Source organism: Dama dama, chromosome 5 (assembly GCF_033118175.1).
Source record: "Dama dama isolate Ldn47 chromosome 5, ASM3311817v1, whole genome shotgun sequence".
Lineage (NCBI taxonomy): Eukaryota > Metazoa > Chordata > Mammalia > Artiodactyla > Cervidae > Dama > Dama dama.
Window position 1 is genome coordinate 25,887,726 of NC_083685.1, and position 24,670 is coordinate 25,912,395.

Consider the following 24,670-nt stretch of genomic DNA (forward strand, 5'->3'; position numbering starts at 1 on the left):
TTGCCTGGAGAATCCCAGGGACGGGGGAGCCTGGTGGGCTGCCGTCTATGGGGTCGCACAGAGTCGGACACGACTGAAGCGACTTAGCAGCAGCAGAGGCAATCTTGAGAAGGTTGATTTTTACCTTCTCCCTCCGCATCCCTTTTCTATTTTCCTTCACATTTTGGTATATTTTCATCTTCTCTTCTACTTTGTACATCCTATGCTCATATTCTATAAACAAGTGTGTTTTTCTGCATCTCTTATTTAACATAAGTATTTTCCACATTGTTCAAATTTTCTCCCTGAATGACCACAACATAAATGATCATCCTAATGACAAAACCAAATTTTAATCAGAACTTATTTACCCATTAAAAAAAAAAAAAAAGAGCAAGTAAAAGTAAGCTTGCTGACTAATGTGTAAACTGAACCACCAGCCGCCCTGATGGGGTTTGGGATGAGGGGCGGGTCCAACTCAGCAGCCCCTTCCCACCCACAAAGCAAGTGCCTACCTCAGCAGCTCAGAGCGTTTCCAGCAGCTCATATAGCACACCTTATGAGCTCCAATTTATGAGCCCCAAACATGCATAGGGGGCTTCCCTAGTGACTCAAGCAGTAAAGAATCTGCCTGCAATGTGGGAGACTAGGATTCGATTCCTGGGCTGGGAAGATCCCCTGGAGGAGGGAATGGCAACCCACTCCAGTATTCCTGCCTGGAGAATCCCACAGACAGAGGACCCTGATGGGCTACAGTCCATGGGGTCTCAAAAGAGTCGGACCCAACTCAACAACTAACACTTTGACTTTTGACTTTGAAACACACACAAAGCTATTCTGCTTCTGCTGAACAGTGTTGATGAAGATCGATTTCTTTATTCTCCTGGTGGGCGACAAGACAAGTGTATTTAATAGCATCTTGTGACATGTTTATTAAAAACATCCAGCTTAGGGACTTCCCTGGCAGTTGAGTGGTTAAGATGCTGCACTTCCATTGCAGGGGACATGGGTTTGAACCCTGGTTGGGGAACTAAGATTCCCACATGCCATGTGGCACAGCGAAAAAAATAGGGGGGGAAAAAACTGCTCATTTGTGAAAGAAAACAAAACTTTAAAAAATGGTTTCAATTGCTCCTCTATATAAAGACATGGGGAGGCAGTGTGAGCGCCCATTGTGGGGGGGACCCACCGGGGGGTCCCACCTCAGCTGAGCCCTCAGATTGGTGGCCTGGATGTTCTCAGTCAGAGAAGTCTGTGCAGCATCATTTGACCTGCTCCAATCCTATTTCTTTCAATCAAGTGCCTTGGAGAAGACATAAAAGTGAATTGGTTTTAGATGAATAAACAAACATCAGGTTGGTTGGATGAGGGCTTCCCAAAGCAAATGGGAAGGAACTCCCCTAGAGAACACAGTCTCATTTGATCCAAACCCAATGATGAGTTAGTAATAAACTCATGGGATGGAAGTAAGTGTCTATTGTTTGCCAAATTTATCATGGATAGGACATTCGTAGGAATCTCTTGGTGGTGGGCACATGACCCTGGTCTACTCAGTGAGATGAGAAGTCTGATGGAGCTTCTGGAAAATGTTATCCTACCAGTTAAGAGAGATGTGCCTGAGAAGAAAACCCCCTCCCTCCTTCCTTCTTTCCATCCTTCTTGGGATGCTGTCATATGAGTGTGATGATTGGAGCTATGGCATTCACTTCGTAACCATGAGAGAAAGGTCAAAAGAATGGAAGATTAAGAACCCAGAGCATGTTGAGGTTTGACAGAAAACAACAAAATTCTGTAAAGCAATTATCCTTCAATTAAAAAAAAAAAAAAAACACAGAGCTGGAACACAATTGAACAACTGAATCAACTTTGCAGCCTCCTCCTTGAGGCTTCCTGTGATGGGGAGAATGTAATGTCTTTGTTATCTTAGTCATTATTAGTTGGGCATTCTGTTTCTTGTGTTTACAAGAATACAAGTAGAATTATCTTAATCTTTTAGATAAAGAACCTGATGATTGGAGAAGCTGAGTCACTTGCCTGCTAGCAGTGGCAGAGCCAGGAAGTGACCCCAAGTCTATGAGATTCCAAGGCCCTCTTCTCGTGGAGGTACAGACACTGCCTTGCTGGAGAGCTATGTGTTGAGGGGACTGAAGGGTCTGACAACTGAGAGGACTTTGCTCTCTGATATCTCAAGATCTGAGGACTCTTCCGGCCCCACCCTTCCCTGTTGCCCAGGACTGGGGCTTGACACCATTCAAGGACATTTTCATTAGAATATGCATGATCAGAAATTGGAGACAGAACTGATCTTGGATGGATTTGTCACTTGTGAACCTTGTATGTGAGGAGAAGCCCTGACATTTCATCTCTCCAAGGGTGGGATATGGACCTTTCAATTTCTGAATCTCCCATGATGCATAGCACTTAGCTGATGCACATCACATACCTTCCTGATGAACAAAAGTAAAGAAACAAATGGTAGGTTTTGCCTACACTGAGACCAGGTGGTCACCTGGAGACTCACCTGATGCACAAAATCAGCCCATGAGCGGATCCTCGGACAGGGCAGTTGGGAGGGCAAAAGGCTCACATACAGACTTTTGAAATTGTCCCCCAGTGAGGTCACAAATGCACAGGCACCGTTCAGTCTACACTCTCCAAATTGACTGTGATTGTTGTCACCCACAAGATAAAGGTCTGTATCCCTTTATCTTTCTCACAGACCCAGGGCATGCAGGGACCTGAACCCTTCTCACAGGGAGTCACCACGGTGGAGGGGAGTAGGCAGAGCTCACCGGTTTGCCCAGCTCCGAGCCTTTCAGGAACTCATCCACAGATGCGCCCCTCCTCTTGACGTCCGGAGACTCATAGCCGTCCTCCTCGTCCGAGTTTGCATACTGTCCGCTGCTCCTCTCCAGGAAGACGCTCCTTTTCTCTAACTTGGGAGAGGAGAGGGGAGGCTTCAGGGCAGAGGCCACCTGACCTTGGGGCCCTGACCTCCAGCTTGGAGCAGATGAACTGGGCACGCTGGTAGATGGATTCACCCAAGGAAGAGAGACCAGTCCTGGGTGTTCATTGCAAGGACTGATGGTGAGGCTGAAACTCCAATACTTTGGCCACCTCATGCGAAGAGCTGACTCACTGGAAAAGACCCTGATGCTGGGAGGGATTGGGGGCAGGAGGAGAAGGGGATGACAGAGGATGAGATGGCTGGATGGCATCACCGACTCGATGGACATGAGTTTGAGTAAACCCCAGGAGTTGGTGATGGACAGGGAGGCCTGGCGTCCTGCGATTCATGGGGTCACAAAGAGTCGGACACGACTGAGAGACTGAACTGAACTAAAGGAAGAGAGGGGCAGGAAGAGGGCGTGGCCTAGCTCAGCTCCACCTCAGCTCTCCTGCATCCCTTCACGGGTGTTTCCTACAACTTCCCATCTCATTGCACATTTCACCCGGGACGTGGTCCCACCGTCATCCAAATACTCCCCCTCCCCAGGACCCAGGCAATTTTGAGTGACAGGCAGACAAATATATGTATGTGCCCGCACTTCTACATGTAGGTGTGTATGCATACCAGTATTAGTCACTCAGTCGTGTCCAACTCTTTGCTACCCCAGGGACTGTAGCCTCTGTCCATGGAATTCTCCAGGCAAGATTACTGGAATGGGTTGCTACTCCCTTCTCCAGGGGAACTTCCCAACCCAGGGATTGAATCCGAGTCTCCCACGTTGCAGGCAGATTCTTCACTATCTGAGCCACCAGGGAAACACGTCTGTATGTATACATATGTGTATATAAGTGTCTCTCTGTATGTGTATGTATACATACACCTGTATGTATGTCTGTGTATGTACACACACACACACACACACACACACACACACACACACACACAGCTAGAAGTCTGAAGTGAGCCAGAAGGTGACCTTTGTTTAGGAAGATGGGTCCCCAAGCCAACTCTCAGGAGGCACCTCAGATCCCTGGACAGAGACCACCCGAATAGTGGGTTGTTAGCCCCTTTGCTAAGCCAGGCTGGTAGATAACCATTTCCTCTGGTTTTCTAGGTCCATATCTATGAAATGGATCCTGATTCCATCAGGATAAGACCTAAGACTGGTCAGATAAACAGAGCATCCTTCTTCCCAAGTCAAGGCAGCCATTCTCCGGGGCTGGGTGTTTGGGGTGCTTATCCCCACGGACTCGGGGTGGGGATGGGAGATTCCATCACAGCTGGGCTGCAGGGATGAACCGCATTCCGCGGGCAGCTGAACCAGTGAGGAAAACACCTGGCCTTACCCTGCTGCTCTCGGCCACCCTCTGTGCGGCTTCCCGGGCCATGGCCTTGGCGACCGAGGTGGAGACCGGGGTGCCCTGCGGCTGCGGGAGGATGCGGCTGGGCGAGGGCGACCGCCGCCCGGGGCCCGAGCCTTGCAGGCCGGGCGGCTCCAGCAGGTGCCCGTGGGCTGGGGCGGGTGCCCGGCCGTGTTCCCAGGCCTCGTCCACCACGGCGTGGGGACCCGGGTGCTCATCTTTGGTTTCGGGGGCTCCGGCACTTGCTAATGGCTTCGGTGTGGGAGCAGTTCTCGGGTGGGGGGTTGGAGGCACCAGGAGGTCGGGGGGAATGGCAGCGACGGCAGAGTCCACGGACTCGCCCTGGGCAGAGAGGGTCCGCACGGTCACGCCCTTGGCTTCCAGGCTGCGCAGGCGTACCAGCTCCACGGCCGTGCAGTCCGCTGTGGGCGAGATGATCTCAGCGACCTGCGCACAGAGAAAGCCGGCTCGGCTTGGGGATTGCCCGCGCCCCAGGTCCCCCAGACGCCTCCCGGGCCTCCCATGGACATCCAACTCAGACCGCGCTGCACAGCCTGCAAATCAGATCCGTCTGGAGCCCCAGCTCCCGCCCAGATGTTGGCGGTTTGGAGGGACAGCTGAGCATATGCTTTTCTTCCACGTCTAGAAGCAATCTAGAAACAGATGCGGGGGCCACAGAGGAATCAGAACACTAGGCTCTTGTTACAGCCAAAGCTTGGCTCAAGGAAGATGCCATGGGGAGGCCACAACAGACGGGCTTCCGGCTGTGGTGGAGGCATGTCTGTGGACCCCTCCGGGGAGGGGAGCAGGGATCAGAGAGGGGGCCTTCGGCCTACAGCAGTCACTCTCACAGAGTGAGCATCTGATACACCACCTCCGGGCTGTATGGGGAAACGGGGTGGGGAGGGTGGGGAACAGACAGAAGCTTGCTCAGGCCCCACCCCCCTAAAGCAGCCCTGTCTATTTCATGTACCAGGACAGGGATGGGGGCTGAGATTAGGGGCTGCCCGATGGTGCGCATTAAGGATCCTCCAGTTTCCGAGGCGTTTGGACAAGACTACATCTCGCCAAGAATAGATATGGTGGAATCCGCAAGCCCATCATCTATTGAGGGGGCCCTGATGTCGTGGGACTCAAGAGAGGTGAATTTTTGGTACCCAGGGGAGAACAAGAAAAGGGACTACCATCAGACTGGGGCAGGTAATTAGTGCGGGAGGGGGGCAGAGAACATTCTGCAAAGAGGATGAAGCAGAAAAGGATGGAGGTTCTCCATGTTCTGCAGCTTGGCCTGGGGTGGCAGTGTAGGGGATGCTTAGTAACTGCTAGTGGGTCTTGGGGATTGAGGAGAGAGTGAGGGTCACCCCTCGCTGAGTGGTGAGCAGTGGCCGGGGGGCCTGGATGTGAGCACCGCCCCGATAAAAACTCACCCTCTGCCCTTTTGCGTACACGCCGTAGCCGGTGACATTGGCTCCATTGGACAGCCCAGTGGCCGTCAGAGCGGGCGGCCTCCAGGAGACCTGGACAGTGGCTGGGGTGGCCCCAGCTTGGACAGCAACATCTTGTGGGGGTGCTGGAGGACCTGGGGGGACAGAGGCAGAGAAGCTTTCATGACATGACTCCTTGGCAGGCAAGCTGCTACCATGCCTGACCGGCCAGTGGCACCTCGGAACGAGATCTTTCATTACAACCTCCAGGGGACGAGGGGGAGAATCCGAAGTGTGACGGCGGATCAGGAGGGCCAGGAAGTAGCAGCTCCCAGATGCATGCCAGGCCCTTCTGGAACCCACTCCCAGTGCTCGGTCCCCAGGCCAACCTGCAACTCTGGCTTGGCCAGTGGGCCACCAGGTCCCAGCGTTTGCAGAGGAAAGCCTCTCTCTCTGTGCCCCCTCCTCCCTCCGGTTGCCTCCATCCCTCCTTCTCTCTCTCCATCAGACTTGAGGGCAGTAAACTGGACCATACAACACCCATCTTGCCACCTCGAGAGAGAGGATGGAACCAGAAGCTGGAGAGAGGTGGTTCTGATGAAGCCACCAGGATGCCAACTCCACACACACACACACACACACACACACACACACTGCCTGGCCGACCAGCTGAGACACTTGCTTTGAAAGTCCTGAGCAGCTACTTCAAGCAACAAGCAGACATGTGTCACATCACTGGTCCTTCCCAGTGGCTCCTGGTGATAGTAGGACTGCCCATCTGCCCTACAACCCTTGGGCAAGGCAGCTCCCTTGCCTCCGGGTCTGGTGCAGAAGTCCTATGTTGTCGTTGTTGTTGAGTTGCTAAGTCGTGTCTGACTCTTTGTGACCCCGTGGACTGTAGCCCACCAGGCTCCTTGTCCATGGGATTTCCCAGGTAAGAATACTGGAATGGGTTGCCATTTTCTTTTCCAGGGGATCTTTCCCACCCAGGGATCGAACTTGAGCCTCCTTTGTCTCCTGCACTGGCAGGCGGATTCTTTACCACTGAGCCACGCTGGAAGCCCCAAAGGTCCTATAACTATAGCATTATATTTTGAAAGAAATGTGCAACTTCCAGGAAGGAGGCTATGAGCCTCCTCTTCCAAGACCTTGCTGTGGCCCTGTGGATTTCTACATAAGCGAGGAAGGGCTCTTTGCTGAAGCTTTTCTACTTGCTGCTCATTCTGCTACTCACTTTGGACACCTGACATCACTTGATTCACACAGCAGTCCTGTGAGTTTAGCGCATCCTTATTTGCAAATGAGGAAATTAAGGTTCGAGGGAAGCCGCTCAGCTGTCATGTGTTGGAAGCCGGGCTGGCCTTGCAGTTCATCATGTGACTCCACCCTCAACACGCTGTGATGCGAGGCTTCTGAACTGCTGAGCAACTGGGATCAGAAGTTAGATTTAACCTGGATGGTTCACTCAAATGTGACGACGGCTCTGGAATGACGGCTTATTATCCTTAAGGGTGTAGGTCAAACACTGAAACTGGTCTGGGGGTTTGCTGGAAGCCTGCTTCTGCTAGCACAGCAATTAACAGTGGAGGGCCAGGGTTCTGTGAGTGGGGAAGACCTGAGTAGCTGTGACCTGCCAGCTCCAGCCCAGCCCTCCACAGGCCCAGAGGTGGCTCTGTGTCACGTGGGGGTGTTTGGTCCAACCACACACCTCATGCGTGTCACCTGTGTCATTTCCACGATTGAAACTCCCCTCCTTCTGGGCAGGCAAAGGAGCTAGTCTGCTATGGACTGACTGGACATGTGTGCCCCCCAAATTCATACGGCATTCACAGAAGGCAGCTGTGGGAGGTGATCAGGTCTCAAGGCTGGAGGTCTCATGAACAGGATTCATGCCGTTATTAACAAGGTGCCGTCTACCAGGTGAGGATGCAGAGGAGACACCGTCTATGAACCAGTAAGTGGGTTCACCAGACACTGAGTCTGCCCAGGCCTTGATCTTGGACTTCCATCCTCCAGGACTATGACAAATAAGTGTCTGTTGTTGATAAGCCACTCAGTTTATGGTACTTTGTTACATCAGCCCGAGCTAACTAGGACACCCAGGAACTGGGTGTGGACCTGTAGGATCCTGCCCTGGGCTCAGCATTTCCTCTTGGTCCTCATATCTCTCCATCTCAGTGAGCTTCTCCACGAAGCCTTTCCTGGCTGTCCTAATGCATGCGCTTCTCACCTCTCCTTGGAGCCCCTGGGGTCCCCAGATTTGGTGTTTCTCACTTCTTCACCCCCAGCAAGGACAACAAGACTTCATGGCAGGAATCAATGAATAGCTCCAGTCTGCAGAGTAAGTCCCCTACATACAAACAAGTTCTGTTCTGAGAGCGCCTTCACAAGTCCAGTGTGTTCGTAAGTCCAACAAAGTTAGCCTAGGTGCCCAACTAACGCAGTCAGCTCTGTAGTACTGTACTAAGTTTATGATACTTCTCTTACAAATAATACATAAAAATAACAAACACAAAAAATAAAGCATTTTAATCTTACAGTACAGTACTTTGAATAGTACAGTAGCACTGTACAACAGCTGGTATTGGGTGGACAGACAAGAAGAGTTCCTGACTGGAGGAGGGAGAGGAGGTGGGAGATAGTAGAACTGAAGGATTATCTGCAATAGGAGATGGAGGGCAAGCTATCTTTTCACCTCAATTCACACTTTCAATTTTTCTCACTTTTGTTTCCATTGTTATCACTTAGCGCTTCTTAGCAGTACCAGCTATGTCACCGCTGCTTTTAAGCTTGGTTCCAGACATCCTGGACTTGAAATAAAGATACTGTACTACTGTCCTCTATGTAGTACTTGTAAAGGACACAAAAGTACAACTGCTTGGAGAGGGTGCACGCATTTGACAATGTATGACAGACAGAGGGCTAACTTCCATGATTGGACATTTGAACGCACGTTCACATCTTTGAATGTGCACAACTTGAAGGCTCAAACGTAGGGGACTTATTGTATCTGCAATTAACATCCTCATAGGCAGGAAATCTAACATCACCTTATAAGATGAATGAATGGACCCTTCATAAATCAGTTACTGCTCAGACCCACTTTCTCCTTGAAACAGTGTCTGTCCCAACTGCCCCTGACCTTGCTTCTTTGTAGGTTATATTACTCTAGGCTTGCCAGGTGGTGCAGTGGTCAAGAATCTACCTGCCAGTGCAGGAGACACAAGAGGTATCGGTTTGATCCCTGGGTTGGGAAGATCCCCTGGAGGAGGGCATGGCAACCCACTCCAGTATTCTTACCTGGAAAATTCCATGGACAGAGGAGCCTGGTGGGCTACAGTCCATGGTGTTACAAAAGAGTTGGACTCGACTGAATGACTGAGCATATATGCACAGGTCAGACTCTAGTTGATGATGGATTTCAAAAAGAGTGGAGAGCAACATGCAATAAAAAGCAAATCCATTGCAAAATGGAGGGCCCATCTTGCATTAGATATTAGGCTTTCTGCAGCTGGTAGAAATGATCCTGGAGAACCACTGAGTTGTTTGTAAAACCAACTTGACAACTGAAGTTGGGCAAAGCTGGATTAATTTAATCACAGAAGACAAATCCAAGGAAAGTATCCAGACAGACGCTTCAAGAGAATTCTGTGAACATCACAGGACTAAGAAAGGCTGCTGAGAAATCAAAATAGGCCCTCGAATGTTTTTGCGGACATGACCTTCTTTGCTCCAGGAAGGCTGCTCTTCCCAAATGTTCAGGCTCCCACCCTGGGCCCAGCTGTCTTGTTCAGAAGGGCTGCCTGTTTTGGGGTATGCCAGAATGTTCATTAAGATTTTATGGAAAACCCCAAGTGAACTTTTTGGCCAACTTAATATGTGTGCCCCAGCCAAGATGAGCATGACGGAACTTCATGGAGGTGACCCTTAACAGCTGTAGGATCCGAATAAATCACAGGATGGGAAGACCCCCACAGGCTCGTCCATTTCATCCTATCTCTTTATGGTTTCCCCGGAGGGAGTAGGTGGGGGGACTGGAAGAGGGAGCACCCCTCCTTCTGTTACAGCTTGGAAGTCAGGGAGGAAGGTGGGGTTCCCCTAGCAGACAGAGGTGTCCAGAACCCCAAATTGTATCCACAGCGGAACTTCATGTTTTCTATAGCCATATATATACCAGGAGAAAACATGCAGGACTTCCCTGGTGATCCAGTTATTCCAAATGCAGGGGGCCAGGTTCCACACCTAGCCCAGGAACTAGATCTCACATGCTGCAACTAAGACGTGTGCAGCCAAATAAATAATGTGTGTGTGTGTGTGTGTGTGTGTGTGTGTGTGTGTGTGTCCATGCTGCCGTGTCCGACTCTTTGTGACCACATGGACTGTAGCCTGCCAGGCTCCTCTGTCCATGGGATATTTCCAGGCTAGAATACTGGAGCAGGTTGCCATTTCCTTGTCCAGGGGGTCTTCCTGACCTAGGGATTGAACCCCCATTTCTTACATCTCCTGCACTGGCAGGCAGATTCTTTACCACTAGTGCCACCTGGGAAGCCCATAAATAAACAAATACATACATAAATATTTTTTAAAAAGAAGACAAAAAGAAAAAATGAGAGCGAGAGAACAATTGTGAGAGCGCTAAAGGTGCCCCCTTTCTCTGTTCCTTTCAGTGAGCACGTGTCCAGGAGTCGGTGGCCCCAGGAAGACAGAGCTTCCCGCCCCCTAGGATCCTCCCATTGTTTCCTGTCTGTAGGATGAGTCTCTTACAGATGCAAGCATTAAATATGTCCAACAACACGGCCCCAAACAGAATCGGAGTTCTCTCTCCCTCTCCCTCCATCTCTCTCTGTCTCACACACACATTCGCAGCTCATGCTTCCCAGCTGATTCAAGGATGTTCCAGGACAGTACTGGCTGTCTGCAGCTCCCAGCCCGCTGCCCCCTCCCGCCCCTCCGCTTGCACAGGGTGACATCCTGGTGTCCCCTCCCTTGAGGGGACCCCTCCCGGAAAGACGGCTCACCTGCAGGCAGCGTGGAGAACTCCACGAAGGCCTCCTTCCGCTCCCTCTGCTCCAGGGGGAGCTGCCAGGGCATCTGATGGGGCTTGGCCAGGACCTTCACCTTGTAAGCCATGTTGGGTCTGAGGTTGCAGAACTGGTACTTGTACCTGGCGGCCCTGACGACATCCAACTCCTGCTCGTTGAGGAAGATGACATGGCTGTAATTGCTGTTGGTGGGCAGCCAGGAGAGCTGGGCAGAGATCTGGGTGATGTTGTCCACACGCAGGTGGGAGGGAGCCACCACCACATCCTTGCCCACCAGCAGCGTGCACCGCAGCTCGTCCGAGCTGCCCCGGCTGGTGACACTCTGCACGGAGATGCGGTAGGTGCAGGCTGCCATGTTCAGCTTCTCCACCAGGGCCTTGGTCCTGCCGCCCAGCGCCAGGCTCAGGCGCGTCTCTGCGTCCACCAGCACGTTGTAGCTGTTCACGGTCCCCCAGCCCGGGGGCACTGCCGGGGGCTCCCAGCCCACAATGACACTTTTGGCGAGTTGTTTGATGAGGGTGATTTTCCGAGGGTAAGGCACGATGTCTTCTCCGATGTCGTCGATGTTCACATCCAGCATCCCTGCCCCGTGGTCAGCGAGGCCGGAGTCCATGAGCGTTGGAGAGTGGAGGTCCAGAATGTTCTCCCCCTCCGAGCCGACGCCCGCATGGTTGATGAAGTTCTGATCCTGGTCGTTCCCCAGCGTGCTGGCCAGTCGAGACTCGTTGTCCTGGATGAAATCCACAAAGTTGGAGGGCACCAGGCCCCGCTGCCCGTCCAGAAGCTCGCCTGTGGGGCCAGGGACAGGGTTAACACCCGACCGTCCCGTGGGGGCCCCCAAGGTCCTGCGGTGGAGTCTGCACCTCCCCCCGAGGGGACCATACGGAAAGCAATGGGGTTATGGTGGATTCCTCAGTTCTTACCAGGAAGCACTTCAACGTCACCTCCTCAGGAACCCCCTACCCTGAGTCTGTACCCCACCACCTGCCCTCTGCCGCCCCCATCAGTCATGCTGTCTTCCCCCCATAGTGCCTACCACACCATGATCATCCCCTGCGTACAGGTGTCAACCACCTCTCCTAATCGGGATGAAGGTCTGGGAGGGCAGGGACCTGTTCTTTTTTTAATTGAAGTATCATTGCTTTACAATGTTGTATTAGTTTCTGCTGAATAACGTGAATCAACAATATGTATACATATATCCCCTCCCTCCCATTCACTGCCCCCCCCACCCCTCTAGATCATCACAGAGCATCTAATTGAGGTCCCTGTGCTATACAACGACTTCTAATGAATGGGTAAAGAATATGTGGTACAAATGTAAAATGGGATATCACTTGGCCATAAAAAGGAACGAAGTTGGGTCGTTTGTAGTGATGTGGATGGGCCCAGAGTCTGTCATTCAGAGTGAAATAAGTCAGAAATAGAAAAACAAGTCATACCGTAGTGCATGTATGTGGAATCTAGGGAAATGGTACTGATGAAGCTCTCTGCAGGGCAGGAATAGAGAGATGCAGACATAGAGAACAGACTTGTGGACACAGTGGGGGAAGGAGAGGATGGGATGAACTGTGGGAGGACAGGGACCTTTGTTCCCCGCTGGCCCTAGAGCAACACCTGGCTCACAGTAGGTGTTCAGTAAGTGTTTATCAGAAGAATGAACACGGAAAATATGTGGGTTCGGAGGCTAAAAAAATTAACACATCTTACTCTGATTTTTGATTGAGTGATGACACAAATGGCAATTAAAAAGTGACTTTCCCCCTCCTTGCAAAGCAGTATGTCCATCTTAGCAAAATTCCCCAAACGTGTCCATTTGGTGGGAAACAGAGGCGATCTATCTGGTGCCAGAGCCACCCATAGGCTGAGTAGCCAAAAAATGCCACAAACTAGCTCTTGCAGCCACAGGTGATCCCAGAGGGGATCGCTTTTTGTTTCAGGAAATGGTCTCATTTCTGTGTGTTCTCTTTATTCGTGGGGCATGAGAACCCGCTGAGAGCAGAGCCCTGGAAAACCGTGAAGTGTTTTGAAGAACTTCAAAGATGACACAGTTTGGATAATCTCACAATACCAGCAGGCAAGGGCTGTTTGTTTCTCTGATTTGTGGTGGAAAAGGCTTGACTAGGGGTCCAGGGGTCTGGGAGGCTGGGAGTATATGAAATGAACAGTGGGTTCTGCTGCTAATAGACCCTCCCCCACCACAGGGGATATGTGATGGGCCCAGGAGAGGGAGGCTGACCACTGAACTGGTCCTGATTCTCCCAGAATCAATGAGCGTCTGAATCTGCTCCTGTCCCCAGCTGGGCGGCGGGGGGGGGGGGGGGGGGCGGCTTGAGATGTCAGTCTTTGCCTTGAGGATGCTCTGAAAACAGCCTCATTTGACACAAGGGAAGAAGGAGGAGGGGGATGGGAGTGATGGCAAGTGCTATGTACCAGGCCCCCACTTCAGACCCCACACCTTTTTCCTTATTTATCCTCACAGCCACCCCTCAAGTTGGGAACTGTGACCCTCTATCTGCACAGTGATGGGAGGTACTTCTCCCCTGTCACATGGACAGAGCACTGAACCTTGCCGCCTGCCTTTAACCCAGCGTCCAGAAAGTCTACATGGGCACAGTGCTGATGCAAATATTTCTAGAATATATTTTAGAATATATATATATTTCTAATATAAATATTTCTAGAATATATTTCTGGCAGCCACCCTGGGCACACAGTTCTACCCCGGTGTGCACCTCGGTGATGGCAACGTGAATTTATGTTAAGAGCTCAAACTGTTTTGCCACTAGTCCTGGTGACATTTCTCGGGTTGTCCACTCACAGCCATGCCTCTCTTCCCCGGTAGCAAACGGAAAGCAAGAATTTCAAGGAGCTCAGATTCTAGCATCTTCCCAGACAGGAAACCAGCTAAGGCTGGGCTGCTGTCCTCCATGGAGGCCACCAGACCTCAGACCAAGACATCAACACCCAGAGCCAGGAGTGTGGTCGAAAGCTCCAAGAAAACTCCATGAGGTCACGAAAGAGAAATCGGCTTGTTTCGTAAGAAATAGTTTTTTTCTGCTCAGAGGAAACCAAGACTCTTTTATTAGGGCAACAGAAAAGTTGAGGGAACCGAGAAATCTGGACTTATGAAGCTGCTGGGGATGTTACATGCTCCTCCACTAGCTACAAAAGTGACCAAGAGTGTGAGTTTTGGGTGGAGGAATTCGAGATTCCTGATTTCACACCGTGGCAGGTGCCCACGAAGGAAGTGGTCAGGCAGGAGGTAAGGCCAGACCGCCCAAGGTTAACAACAGAGCCTGAAGGTCAATGGGAGCGCTGTTAACCAGGTGAGGTCACCTGAAAGGAGCCTTGGCCCTGCTGGGGAGAAGGTGCTGTGCAGTAAGATGGGGACAGTGAGGACAGACACTTGTCTGTCAGCTCCCCGTGTCTGCAGTAGCTCCTGGGAAGCTCGGTGGACATGCACGTGAGATGGTGTCCACTCCATGTCAGAGGGTTGCTTGGGGTTAAAAACAGGAAACCCCGCTCAGTCAACCAAAAGGGGAACAGACACCTCGTGATTCTGGAGGGCAGGAGGGTCAGAGAGGAGACTGGGGCGGCCAGAAGTGATGGGGGCCCGGCCCTGACCTGGCCTGCATGTGCCCACCACCCATCAGGCTCTCACTGACCTTCATAGAAGCCGTCCTCATCCATGTCTCCATAGACGTAGAGATACTTCCCTGCCGTGAGGGGCAGCTCAGCCTCCGGGTTCTCATTGGGCCCATCGAAGGGGTTATAACTAGAGGGAGAGACAAACCCACTAGGTAAGGCTCTGGGTGGAGACGGACACCAGCCCATCCCTTCCAGAGTGCGGAGACCTCCTGTCTGCTCCTCCTGTCTGCTGTCACCTGCATATTTTCTTTTTCTTTCTTTTCTTAAAATTTTTTTTTTCTTTTGCCTGTATATTTTAGATTCATGCAATTGGTTTGGTACCTGTGAGTTGTCTGTGCTCTGAAAACTCGGACCACTAATGTCTCAGCTCACACAGATTTAAAGCTAAATGGTAATTCTGCAACCAAGCTGTATACTCAGAGTCCTTCGTATCAGATGTCATTTGTGTATGTGTACACATGTGCTCAGTGTGGAATCATGTAATTCCAAATTATATTGTGACTCCCTGGACTGCAGCCCACCAGGCTCTTCTGTGCATGGAATTTTCCAGGCAAGAACACTGGAATGAGTTGCCATTTTCCTTCTCCAGGGTATCTTCCCAATTCAGGGATCAAACCCATGGCCCTTGTGTCTCCTGCATTGACAGATGAATTCTTTACCACTAGCGCCACCTGGGAAGCCCAGAAGATGTTTAAATGATTCCAAATTATGTTTTAATAAGGTTTGGTAAGCAAAGTTAAAAGCTACTAAGGTCTTCCCTCGGAGAAGGCAAAGGCACCCCACTCCAGTACTCTTGCCTGGAAAATCCCATGGATGGAGGAGCCTGGTAGGCTGCAGTCCATGGGGTCGCTAAGAGTCAGATACGACTGAGTGACTTCACTTTGACTTTTCACTTTCATGCATTGGAGAAGGAAATGGCAACCCACTCCAGTGTTCTTGCCTGGAGAATCCCAGGGACGGGGGAGCCTGATGGGCTGCCGTCTATGGGGTCGCACAGAATCAGACACTACTGAAGCGACTTAGCAGCAGCAGCAGGAAGGACTTCCCTGGTGGTCCAGTGGCTAAGACTCCAGGCTCCCAATGCAAGGGGCCTGAGTTCAATCCCTGGTCAGGAAACCAGGTCCTACATGCTGCAACTAACATTGGCACAGGCAAATTAAAAAAACAACAACAAGTAATTAACTCTATGTTTCAATACATTTTATTGAGGGAAGGTAGAATTGTATGACATATACTATTTAGTTATCTGTTTACCTTTTACACTTTGTAATATGACATGATTATCTTTTCCCTCATGAAAGACTCTATCATATCCATTTTAATGGTTATATAATATTCCACTGGATAGACTAACATTCTTTAATTGATCCCATGTTGGGCATGGATATTTCTTCAAACGTTTGGCTGATATCATTAGTGCTATATCCAATGTCCTTATCAACATATCTTTGCTCACTTGCCCACTTTCTTCCTAAAGATGAGTCCCTAGGAAGCATACTTGTTTGGCCAAAGTCATGCACATTTTAAAGGTCTCGGGTATGTTCAGCCAAAATATACTGAAAATGATGCACATTTTATCTTCCCCTCTCTACCAGGACTATAAAAATGCCCACCTTTTCAAGTCCTCAAGATATTAGAATTAACATTTTAAAAAATCACCTCCAACTTGCAAAAAGAACTTGTGAGATGAATTTTTAATTTTCTAATTAAAAGATTGATTAATTAAAATAACAGGAAAGGCCTCATCAAGAAAAAGAAAATGTGACATGACTGATCCTGGCAGATGTTGGATAAACAAAAGAACAGAGTTTCACTCACTGTCCTGTCACACAAGGGGTGAAGCCACAGCCCCTAGGGCCACCCAGGGACAGTGAGCCCTTGAAGGATTCGCGATGGAGAAAATAGAATAAGGCCTCTGTGGTTTCAGTAAGATGGGCATCTCAAGAAAGAATTTCAGTGACTCCAGATTCTGGCACCTTCCCAGATATACAAAAGCACTAAAATCATTAAGTTGAGAAATGTGTTCATTGTGATCAGTAGGGCTTCCCTGGTGGCTCAGAGGGTAAAGCGTCTGCCTGCAATGTGGGAGACCTGGGTTTGATCCCTGGGTCGGGAAGACCCCCAGAGAAGGAAATGGCAACCCACTCCAGTACTCTTGCCTGGAAAATCCCATGGACGGAAAAGCCTGGTGGGCTACAGTCCATGGGGTCACAAAGAGTCAGACATGACTGAGAGACTTCACTTTCACTTTCAGTACTATTTTAACGCTTGACTACATGAATTTCCCAGCCAAAAACGTTCATATATATATCCTGGTTCCTCCCCTAACTCTTCAGAGTAGTTCCTCAGAGCTACCAAGGGCTGTCTCCTAAGCCACAGTCCTTGTGATGCCCTGAATAAAATGTAACTCACAGCTTTTACATCATGCATTTTTTTCTTCAGTCAGCAGTAGTCTTTCTCTGTAACTAATCATGGTGATGTGAGGATGGTTACACACCAGCAGCCCCGTGAGTTACCAGCACTTTTCTCTCCATGTTTTATTTGATTCCCATTAATGCCCAGTGAGGAATGCAGAGATGATATTAATATCATTATTCCCAATGTTCATGGCCAATTGTGATGACTTATCCAAAGTCATAAGCTCATTAAGAGGTGGGTGTGGAACCAGAGGGCGTCCCAGGTGGCTAGTGGGTAAAGAACCCTCCTGCCAGTGCAGGAGACATAAGAGACACGTGTTCGATCCCTGGGTCAGGAAGATCCCTTGGAGGAGGGCATGGCAACCCACTCCAGTATTCTTGCCTGGAGAATCCCAAGAACAGTGTAGCCTGGTGGGCTACAGTCCACAGGGTCACAAAGAGTCAGACATGACCAGTGACTGGGGCGGCAGGCAGCTGAAACCAGAATGAAGGCCTCCTGATCTTCATCCTGTGAGGTTTTAACTATACCAAGCCACCCTTTCCCTCAGAGCCCAGAGGTCCAGGAACATTGTCCAGAGCTCTGAGGGTTTTCCTGTGTCAGTAACTTCCCTGGGGCATTTGCATCAGGAAGATAGCGCAGTTTACAAATGTGGCCCATCTGGTTGGGGGTGGGGTGGGGTGGTAAATACACCACCAGGAAAACACAGAAGATGGAAACGGAGCTTGCCGAGCACCCTGCCTCTGGCTGGTGACTTCGTGTTGGAAGCACACTGGTTGACCACATGTGCTTTTCTCTTTGCCTGGTTTCACGCTGGCTGTGAATCCTGACTCTGGGGGCCTTGGCTCTTGGGCACCTTCCCTGGAATGAGGTCTCATCTCCCCAGGAAAGTGGAGGGAGACTGAGTCTGGTGGGCAGGTAGCCCCTGCATCCTTGAGGGACCAGGCTCATTGCTGGGAAGGGCCCAGCTGGTGAGGAAAACAAACCTGGAAGCCAGTTCAGCATCCTGGCCACGACTCCAGCTCACTGGCCTGGAGGGTGTGCTGCGCTGAGGAGCTGTGCTCAGCCCGGCTCCAGACACACACACAGGAAGAACCATCCTCCAGTCAGACATGGGGTAGGGTCGAGCCCTCCATCCCAGGTCCCCAGCCTGGTGTCCTCAAAGGTATCCTCAGCACTGTAGCAATGTCCCCACAGACCATGTGAAGGACGCTCGCAGGTGCAGTCGGCATTCAGCTGGGGGACCCTCCTCAGAGGTTGTCTGGCATCCTCACCCAGGACTCTCCAGCCCAGGGCGGCTTCTCCATAGGTTTCCATCATCTGAATGTCAGAAGTGGGTGTGCACTGGTAAATTTAGTGTATCAGCAGAAAATAATTCACTGATCAGCAGATCAGTTATTAGAGGTAATTCTCATTGAAGGAAGCAAAAGGCTTTGAAGGTATATGGATAGCTCACCCTCCACCACCTCTGCAAGAACAAAGTGTAAGCGTCTCATGAGGGAAGCATCCACACCATTGGTGATAGCTCCTGAAGTCTTATTTCTAAGCAGTTCTGTGCACAGCCCTGCGGTAGGACTCTGGTGCTTGATGGCAGAGATGTCTGCCCTGCTTGCGCCGGCCAGCCCGGCCTGCAGAGGGTTGCTGGACTGTCTAGGGAGACAAAAGCCTGGGTCTGTACTGAGCATAAAGTACTGGAGGTCTGACTGTTCTGTATCTGCTTTCTGTGACTATTTGATTCATTCGTGCCTGGACACACGGCTAACTTTGGGTGGAGGCTTGTTGCATTATAAGCAGGCAGGGAAGTTGTGGCCAAGTGGCTAACTCTCACCCATCACAGAGTTTTCAGTGGTGACCACCAGGAATCTGAGAGTCATGCAGGACCAGATTGGCTCATCTTAACGGACATGGACACACGGGTCCTCCAATGAGAGCTCAGCTCCCGGGCTGTGACGGCTGCGTGATGAGGCCCAGGCACTGGGCAGACGGGGAAGATGCTGGAAAGGCACTCAGCAGGGTGTTCTGGGCAAGGGTGACGCTTTTTGAGTTTCAGCTTGCTGCCTGTTATGGGGTGAATTGCATCCCCCCCCAAAAAAAGATGTTCGGATCCCAAATCCTGGCTCCTATGGAGGTGAGGGTATTTGGAAATAGGGTCTTTGCAGGTGTGATCAAGCTGGGATGGGGTCGTACTGGAGCAGGGAGGGCCCTAAGCCAGTGGCAGGGGCCCTTGTAAAAGGAGGAGGGAACACATAGAGGCAGAGGGAAAGAGCGCACATGAGGACGGAGGCAGAGTGGAGTAGGGCATCTGAGTGGAGGAACCTCAAGGATGCTGACAGCCAGCTGGGACAGGCAGGATGGTCCTCCTCTGGGGGCTTCAGAGAGTACAGTTCCACTCACACCTCGACTTCCCACCTCTGGCTTCCAGAACTGGGAGAGAATGGATATCTGTGGTTTTAAGCCACCTGATTGGTGATAGTTTTGAATGGCAGTCCTGGGAAACTAACACACTATCCAAACTCTTTCTATCAGAATGGAGAAACTCTTCATTTTGTTTAGTCACTAAGTCATGTCCAACTTTTTGTGACCCCATGGACTGCAGGCTTCCCTGTCTTTCACTATCTCCTGGAATTTGCTCAAACTCATGTCCATTGAGTCTATGATGCTATCCACACATCTCATCCTCTGTTGCCCCCTTCTCCTCTTGCTCTCAATCTTTCCTGGCATCAAGATCTTTTCCAGTGAGTTGGCCCTTCTCATCAGGTGGCCAAAGTATTGGAGCTTCAGTTTCAGCATCAGCCCTTCCAATAAATATTCAGGGTGATTTCCTTTAGAATTGACTGGTTTGATCTCCCTGCTATCCAAGGGACTCTCAAGAGTCTTCTCCAGCACCACAATTTGAAAGTATCAATTCTTCAGTGCTCAGCCTTCTTTGTGGACCAACTCATAGCCATACATGACTTCTGGAAAAACCATAGCTTTGACTATGTGGACCTTTGTCGACCAAGTGATGTCTCTGCTTTTTAATACACTGTCTAGGTTTGTCATAACTTTTCTCCCAAAGACAATCTCTTGGCATTCTTCAAAGCCTGGCTGAACTGCCCGCCTCTTCTCAGTGCTGGGGAAGGGACCTATCAGTTCATGGAGTGTCCTACCCATCACCCCACCTGCCCCGAGGCTGCCCATCCTCACAGATGCTCAGAGGATGCAGAGAGGAGCACTGCTCTTACCTGTAGCGGGCGACACACAAGTGGACCTTCCCCGAGTACCTCTGCTTGGCGGTATTGGAATTCCGATCATTATCCATCTATTAAAGACAATGGATATGTGGGTTATTGATGCCGAAGGCTTCACATTTCATGCTGGAAGCACACAGGAAATCTCTTCCATGGTCCCCCCAGGGTTTTCGGCTTCACATGGTGGGGACTCTGCCCACCATGAGATGCTGCCACACTCGGGTTCTCAGTTTTGGGCATGACCCAGAGACAGGGCAGGCTCCTGGGTCACACAGGGGACATTTATAAAGGACTCATCTCCCCCAGTACTGTATGATGTCACTTCTATGTGGAATCTAAAAAATAACACAAATGAAGGTATACGCAGAAAAGATAGACTCACAAATTTAGGTTACCAAAACAGGGGAGGGATAAATTAGGGGTGTGGGATTAACAGATACACCCTACTGTATAGAAAATAGATGAGCAGTAAGGATACACTGTATAGCACAGGGAATTAGAGTCATTATCTTGAAATAATCTATACTGGAGTATAATCTACAACAATATTGAATCACTATGTTGTACACCTGAAACTAACGTAATATTGTAAATCACCTATGTGTGGGGTACGCACACTAAGTCTTTACAACCCTATGGACTGTAGCCTGCCAGGCTCCTCTGTCCATGGGAATTCTCCAGGCAAGAATACTGGAGTGGTTGCCATGCCCTCCTTCAGGGGATCTTCCCGACCCAGGTATCGAACCCCTGTCTCTTAAATCTCCTGCATCTGCAAGTGGGGTCTTTACCACTATTACCACCAATATAATATTGTAAATCAAATATATGTCAATATAAACAAACACACACACAAAAAAACAAAGAGCCACTTAAAAAAAGACCTCGTATCCTCTCACACAGTGGTGAGCACTGTGATTTAAGGCCTGAGACGGTCACTGCTCCAGAGCCTGCCAAGCTCCTTGGAGGACAAAGTTAGCCCAAGCCTGTGTCCTCAGCCCTCGAGGACTCCATACAGGGAGGGGAGTGCTCACACGTGGATGGCGCCTGGTGCCCCCAGGAATCCTGCATGGAGGAGGCGACATGGCGCTCCTTTCTCCCGGTCCCCCCTCCTCCTGCCCTACTCTTCTCTGCCTATAGGGGCTAAAACCATCTTGGGGTTGGGGGAGGGTAGGACAGGGCCCCAGGCTGGAGGAGGGGGTGGTTTTTCCCCCAGGGGAGGGTGGGAGTGACTGTGACTTGTCATGTGTAGCCCCCTCCCCTCCCCACCCCACCCCAGGAGAAAAAGGCCCGGGACTCCCGCCTGCTCCCTCCCCACAACACGCTCCCACCCTTCCCCCTCTGGAGTGGGCTCCCCAGGAGTTAGGCCACGTCACTCCAGTCTCAGGGCCTTTCAGTGGCTTCCCCCTGGACTGAGCCAAAATTTGAGAACTTGCTTGAGGTTTTCAACTCGTCTCCCACCCCACCCCCCCAGCTCCTCTCTGGCCCAGCGGGCTTCACCTGGGTTCCTGCTCATAGATGGACAGACCACAAATGGCCCATGGCCAGTCTGAGAAAGGCTGCCCTGTCCTTTGCATCGTCCCTGCTTGTTGGTGTTCAGGACATTCACTGTTAGCCGACTTTTAGATGTTCACTCATTTATGGTCATTCTACCCATGATAGCAGGGGCTCCCTTGTCTGCAAACTGGGCCCTAACATCCCGGCATAGAATAGGTGGTCAATGAAAATGACTTAATGGGGGTGAAGGCAGGAGAAAGAGGAGAAGGAGGGAACTAGGGAGAGAGGGTGGGAGGGCCACCCACAGCCACAGCCCACATCATGGGTAGCAGGGCAGCGGGCCGAGGCCAGGACAGGACTCACGTCTGATTCAAATCTGCATCTTGGGCCACTGGATCTTGACAGGAAGGTGGGCTTGACGGACAGAGGTTCCGGCTTGTCACCCGGGAGCGGGAGGGGCCGGATATATTCACCGACCACAGTACGGCTTCCAAGGGCGCTCTCCTGACCTGGACACCAACATTGGAATGATTTGAAAGAAGGCCCATAGGAAATAACCAAAGCACGCTGGACATTTGCCTTCCCCGTGGATCTTTCCTGTCTTTCACATCAGCCTTTGAGTTTCATTTCAGAACCCACCCATCTCCCACTCTTCATCTACATCCTCTGCTCTAGGCCGTCCATCTGGCAGAGTCCATTCCTGGCTACACTGTTTGGTGGAGATGGTGTGGCACGCAAGATGGGAAGGTCCCATCAGAGAGACCTTCGTGGGAGTCATGGGCAAAGAGGCTCTCCTTTTCCCCAGCTTAAAACAGAAAGGAGGTGTAGTAGGTGTAGTAGGACAACAACCACATTGTCCCCAGGAGGAGGAAACTCCATTTGAGAACGGAGCCTGCTCATAGGAGGAGGAGCTGGAAGATGGAGAGGCAGGAATCAGGTCCAGACGGCATGGTTGGAGCCCTTGAATCCAGCTGTGTGTTCATACTCTAAGTTGTGTCTGACTATTTGCGACCCCATGGACTGCACCACGCCAGGCTTCCCGGTCCTTCACTATCTCTGGGAGTTTGCTCAAATTCATCTCCATTGGGTCGGTGATGCTGTCTAACCATTGCAGCTGTACCTGAAGCTAAGCCATCTGCATCTACTCTACATGATAAATAAATTCCTTTTTGCTCACACTAGTGTATGTCAGCTTTCCTGTCACTTATTATTAATAATACAACCTGAACACTCCTGACATATACAAAGTGGCCAAATGGTCAGGTTTATGGCTAAAAAATACTTTTGACAAAAGAGATTCACTAGGACCAAGCAGATATCTGCCCATCCTGTCCTCGTGGGGTTGCTGGGCCCTGACCTAGGCACAGTGCGGGGGAGGTGGGGCAGGCAGGGGAGAATTGAGTCCCTTGACCAGTGCTGGCCCAGACTGTCGGATTAAAGTCACGCATGTATTTTTAGGATCAAACATGAATTACAGAAGTAACTTTTACCCCCTCCCCGAGTTCTTGCAGCCCAGTGGACTGCAGACACCCTTCCCTGGCTTTGTCTAGCCTCTGGCTGTGGCTCTCCCATCATGGGGACTGTCTCACAGAGGAAGATGACTCACTGAGCCCAAATCAGGAGAAACAAACACTATTAGAAGTGTTCCCACAAAAGCTGCATGGAAGTCACCCCCTCAGTGCCAGTCTGATTAACAAAAGAGTGATGAAGCATCACTGCAGTAGAGAATTGATGCTGAAATAGACCCCAGGCCCTGCAAGGAGGCCACATCCCAGGGAGCAGCAGCCTGGCCCTGGTCACTGCCCAGGATCCCTCAGGCCCACAGCAGTGCTCGGCATTCAGCAGGTGCAAAGTCCATATTTACTCAATGAATCGGCTCTCAAATCCTACAGCCTCAGGAAGTCAGCTGAGGATGGGGCCTGGTGCTTCAGTGCCACAGTGGAAGGATGCCACTCTGACATGGGACTCATCCAGGTCAACGACCTGTGAGTGGAAGTGACGTGTTCTACTTTGGGGTAGAAGCCTTTTTGAGCCAGTGTCTAATTTGTTACGCTTCTTTTCCCCTGAGATGGAACATTCCAGACAGAGGAGGCTCAGCATTCCTGAGTGAAGACAGTATGGAACCCATTCCCTGATCCAATCTGAGGTGGACGTGGAGCAGGATCAAAAGAGAGAGAGAAACTTGTGCTGTTTTAAGCCCCTGAGATTTGAGGATGTTTGTTACTGCAGCTGAACCTAGCCTGTCCTGACTGATACACTGCTGCCGGGAGTAGCAGGGGGTGGCACCACCAGAAAAGGTGAAATGACTAGAGTCGCCTCCTGTTTACATTTTACTTAAACAAATCCAGTTCTCTAGAGAAAAATCACCTGATGCCTGTGGCATGTTTTACCTTCCCTTCTGCTCTTCGAGTGAATGTGAGATTAGGCACAAAATCATGTCATGCCCTCAGCTGCACATTCCTTTGTGATCTGCATGCCTCAGGATACCTTTTTTTTTTGGAAAATATGGCCACTGAGCCCAAAACAATGACTTTTATCTGGTGTTTCACCAAAACTCAGCTCCAATACTGGAAGGAAACTGGCGATGGAGGGGTAGCTCTGGGAGATGACATGCCCGCTTCCTAGTAGATGTCCAGGGATAATTCTGTTCCTGTGTGGTTCCCGCCCTTGCTGGTGGCAGGTGTGACTCTACCGCACAGAAGGTGAGCCCTGACCCCACCAGGCGTTCACAATCAAGTGGTCCTTGTCCTCCTCAACCTCAGGCTGACCCCACCTCAGGCAGGAGGCCCCCGACAGGACGTGCAGCACACCTGCCTGGTCCTGCTCTGATTCTGCACTGGCCCTGCCCATTCCTTCCATCTCCCGCCCTCCCCTCTGGCATAAGGAGGACAGGCCAGCCCAGCAGGGAGTTTCCTCATTTAGTGGCCTCTGCCATCTGCCAACAAAGAATGACCTTGAGGAGGACTTCGGGTTGCACGAGGAAGCTCCCTTGCAGGCATTCTGTCCATGGCCAGTGATGCCAGCATAGCAAGGATGCTCTTAGGATGCTGTCAAGTATGCCCGGCTAAGGAGCTGGTCATTTAGCATGATGGCTCTTCCAAACGGCTAAACAGAAGCCTTGGTG

At 50.8% G+C, this 24,670-nt stretch overlaps 1 protein-coding gene across 1 annotated transcript in view; it reads right to left on the bottom strand.

Moving 5' to 3' along the window:
* The window catches only part of RIMBP2 (RIMS binding protein 2), a 290,880-nt gene that overhangs the window by 31,455 nt on the left and 234,755 nt on the right, over positions 1–24,670 (bottom strand). The window contains exons 7-13 of the mRNA XM_061142128.1: positions 21,910–22,055; positions 20,047–20,123; positions 14,425–14,534; positions 10,733–11,545; positions 5,718–5,869; positions 4,276–4,737; positions 2,772–2,915 (exon numbers count right to left, since the gene is read on the bottom strand). Coding sequence (XP_060998111.1) covers positions 2,772–2,915; positions 4,276–4,737; positions 5,718–5,869; positions 10,733–11,545; positions 14,425–14,534; positions 20,047–20,123; positions 21,910–22,055 — 1,904 coding nt within the window. The remainder of the gene's footprint in view (positions 1–2,771; positions 2,916–4,275; positions 4,738–5,717; positions 5,870–10,732; positions 11,546–14,424; positions 14,535–20,046; positions 20,124–21,909; positions 22,056–24,670) is intronic.